Genomic DNA, 2,619 nt, shown 5'->3' on the forward strand with positions numbered 1-2,619 from the left:
AGCACACATTTATGCGGAGGACCAGGACGGTTGATTATATTAAATTGCATGAGCTGGAGTAGATGTTTCTCACCTTATTTCTTCAAGTTGCCTATTTCACATCTAAGACATGGTGCCCACTTTCCTCCGACTCTATATATTATATATGTATAGAGTTATTATATCATCTATGTAAATGTGCTGTAGTTCACATTCATCCCGAAAATGAATATGTATAGAGTTATTATATCACATTCATGTATATGGTCGCATGTACATGAAACTAATAATAACTCGATAGACAAACTAACACACAAGATTAGAATCATCTTTACAAAAGAAAAATTAGTGAGAAGTTTTGATTTGAAAGTTTAACGGTAAGTCGGTAACATCTCGTAAAAACAAATCAGGTGAAAATTAACATAAGTATCTAATGACACTTCATCTTCAAAATGTAGGAAAACAAACTTAGTCACTGGAAAGAAAAAAAAAACTTGGTCATTGGAGGAGTAATATATAAATGTGCATTGGCAATCTATTAATCTTCTTGTAAATCTTAAAATATATCAATTCATTATTTTGTTGTTATGTTGACTTGTATACTTTCACATATTCTATATATTCACATTACCATATTGCACACAGATCGCCAAACACAAGTAACACCTTCTTCATCAACAACATGGCTAGATCTTTGGTGTTCTCTCTAACCCTCGCATTCCTCTTCATCGGAATGGTCTCAGCTCGTGACTGGAACATCCTAAACCAGTTTAAGGGACTCAAGCCAAGCACAACCACCAGCCAGAACGGCGTCGCCTCATTGAAAGGACCAAACCTAAACGGATACTGCGAGAGCTGGAGAGTTAATGTGGAGCTTCACAACATCAGAGACTTCACGGTGGTGCCACAGGAGTGCGTGTGGTTCGTCCAACAGTACATGACTTCATCTCAGTACGATGATGACGTGGAGAGAGCCGTTGATGCAGCCATCCTCTACCTCGGAAAAACTTGTTGCGAGAAGAAGAAATGTGATGGCATGGATGCTTGGATCTTTGACATTGATGACACTCTTCTCTCCACCATTCCTTACCACAAGAGCAACGGCTGTTTCGGGTAACAAAATTGAATTAACCATATAGATTAAGGTTCTGTTCGGTTCGTCCAAGAGTAACGGCTGTTTGGTTTTTGGATCGATTTTCTATAAATAGTAATAACTGAATGAAATAATTTTAAAAATTAAATATGAGTTGTTTTATATAATAAATTTCTGTAGATTTTAATTTGATTTGTTTAGAATCAATATTTTTGTTGGCTTTTGATTCGTTTGGTTTAAGCAAATGTTATATTTACTCGATATAAGCATATATAACTAGTTCTGTTTGTTGAAAATAATAGTTCTGTTAAACCCTAATGTTTAGTTACAAAAAAAAAAAAAAAATAGTTCTGTTTATGAATCAATTAATTATTTGGTTTAAATCATCTCGGTTACACAAAAACTGATTCCGTTTCGGTTTAATGGAATCGGTAGACACAGTGCAAAGTTGGCTTGAATTCCGGCTCAATTTCGGTTTAGTTAGGATTGTGTTTGCACCTCTAGGATTTTTTCTTGCCTGGTTTGGTTTTGGTTTACGAGAACCGGGATTGAAATGTTTACATCGATTTGAATCAGTGGTGAGCAACTAAACACGACCAAATTCGAGGAATGGCAGAGTTGGGGAAAGGCACCAGCTGTTCCAAACATGGTGAAGCTGTTCCATGAGATCAGAGAGAGGGGTTTGAAGATCTTTTTGGTTTCTTCTCGCAAGGAGTACCTCAGATCCGCCACAGTCGAGAACCTTATTGAAGCCGGTTACCACAGCTGGTCTAACCTCCTTCTCAGGTATATATTACTATTTATAGCTAGGTTAAAATTATGTCCTGACCCACATATAAATATATGAGCAATAACATATATAATTCGATCTTTCTTAAATGTAATATTATGAACCCGAATAATTGCAGGGGAGAAGAGGAAGAGAAGAAGAGTGTGACCCAATACAAAGCAGATGTGAGGACATGGCTTACAAGTCTTGGATACAGAGTTTGGGGAGTGATGGGTTCACAATGGAACAGCTTCGCAGGTTGTCCAGTTCCCAAGAGAACCTTCAAGCTCCCTAACTCCATCTACTATATCGCTTGATCAAATCATTTTAAGAATAATATTCTAACCAAAGAATAAGATCAGAGTTTCAATCTGATTCTTGAGTCTTATTGATTCTCTCTTTTTCCACTTCTGGTTTATATAACCAATTTCAAATGCTTATGAGTGATATATGAACCATGAACATCTTTGTTTATTTTGAATTCAGATGTTTGTTTGTAACTTTGTATGACTATTTTGGGCCTTTGTGAAATTAATTTTGGGCTTTCGTTAAATAATCTCGTTTCTCTATATTTTTATTTGGATTCAAGAACATTGATGGAATTGGTAAAGTTCAGTCACAAAATATGCAACAAGACTTAATAGAGATACATAATAACATGAAAGCTACTCTAAGGCACACAAATTCTAAAGAACTAAAAAGAACAACAAACAGCTTATGTTCACCCCGGCTCCCGCCCCAGACCTGGTCCAAAATTTCAAACCGAACATGGTAAAGC

The 2,619-nt window shown here is 36.1% G+C and overlaps 1 protein-coding gene across 1 annotated transcript; it reads left to right on the top strand.

Moving 5' to 3' along the window:
- The first annotated feature begins 484 nt into the window (after positions 1–484).
- LOC106313829 (acid phosphatase 1-like) lies at positions 485–2,394 on the top strand. Its single transcript, XM_013751747.1, has 4 exons — positions 485–528; positions 625–1,092; positions 1,649–1,858; positions 1,981–2,394. Exons 1-4 carry the CDS (start codon positions 500–502, stop codon positions 2,156–2,158), a joined length of 885 nt encoding a protein of 294 aa, XP_013607201.1. The 5' UTR covers positions 485–499; the 3' UTR covers positions 2,159–2,394.
- The last annotated feature ends 225 nt before the right edge of the window (positions 2,395–2,619 follow it).

This window comes from Brassica oleracea, chromosome C9, assembly GCF_000695525.1.
Source record: "Brassica oleracea var. oleracea cultivar TO1000 chromosome C9, BOL, whole genome shotgun sequence".
Lineage (NCBI taxonomy): Eukaryota > Viridiplantae > Streptophyta > Magnoliopsida > Brassicales > Brassicaceae > Brassica > Brassica oleracea.

What these genes read in the sequence shown, in the direction of transcription:
- LOC106313829 (XM_013751747.1), top strand. Translation starts at nt 500, where the DNA reads ATGTGCATTGGCAATCTATTAATCTTCTT. An exon ending in AAGAGCAACGGCTGTTTCGG is followed by an intron (nt 1,093 to 1,648) that starts GTAACAAAATTG and finishes GATTTGAATCAG; the next exon opens with TGGTGAGCAACTAAACACGA. An exon ending in TGGTCTAACCTCCTTCTCAG is followed by an intron (nt 1,859 to 1,980) that starts GTATATATTACT and finishes GAATAATTGCAG; the next exon opens with GGGAGAAGAGGAAGAGAAGA.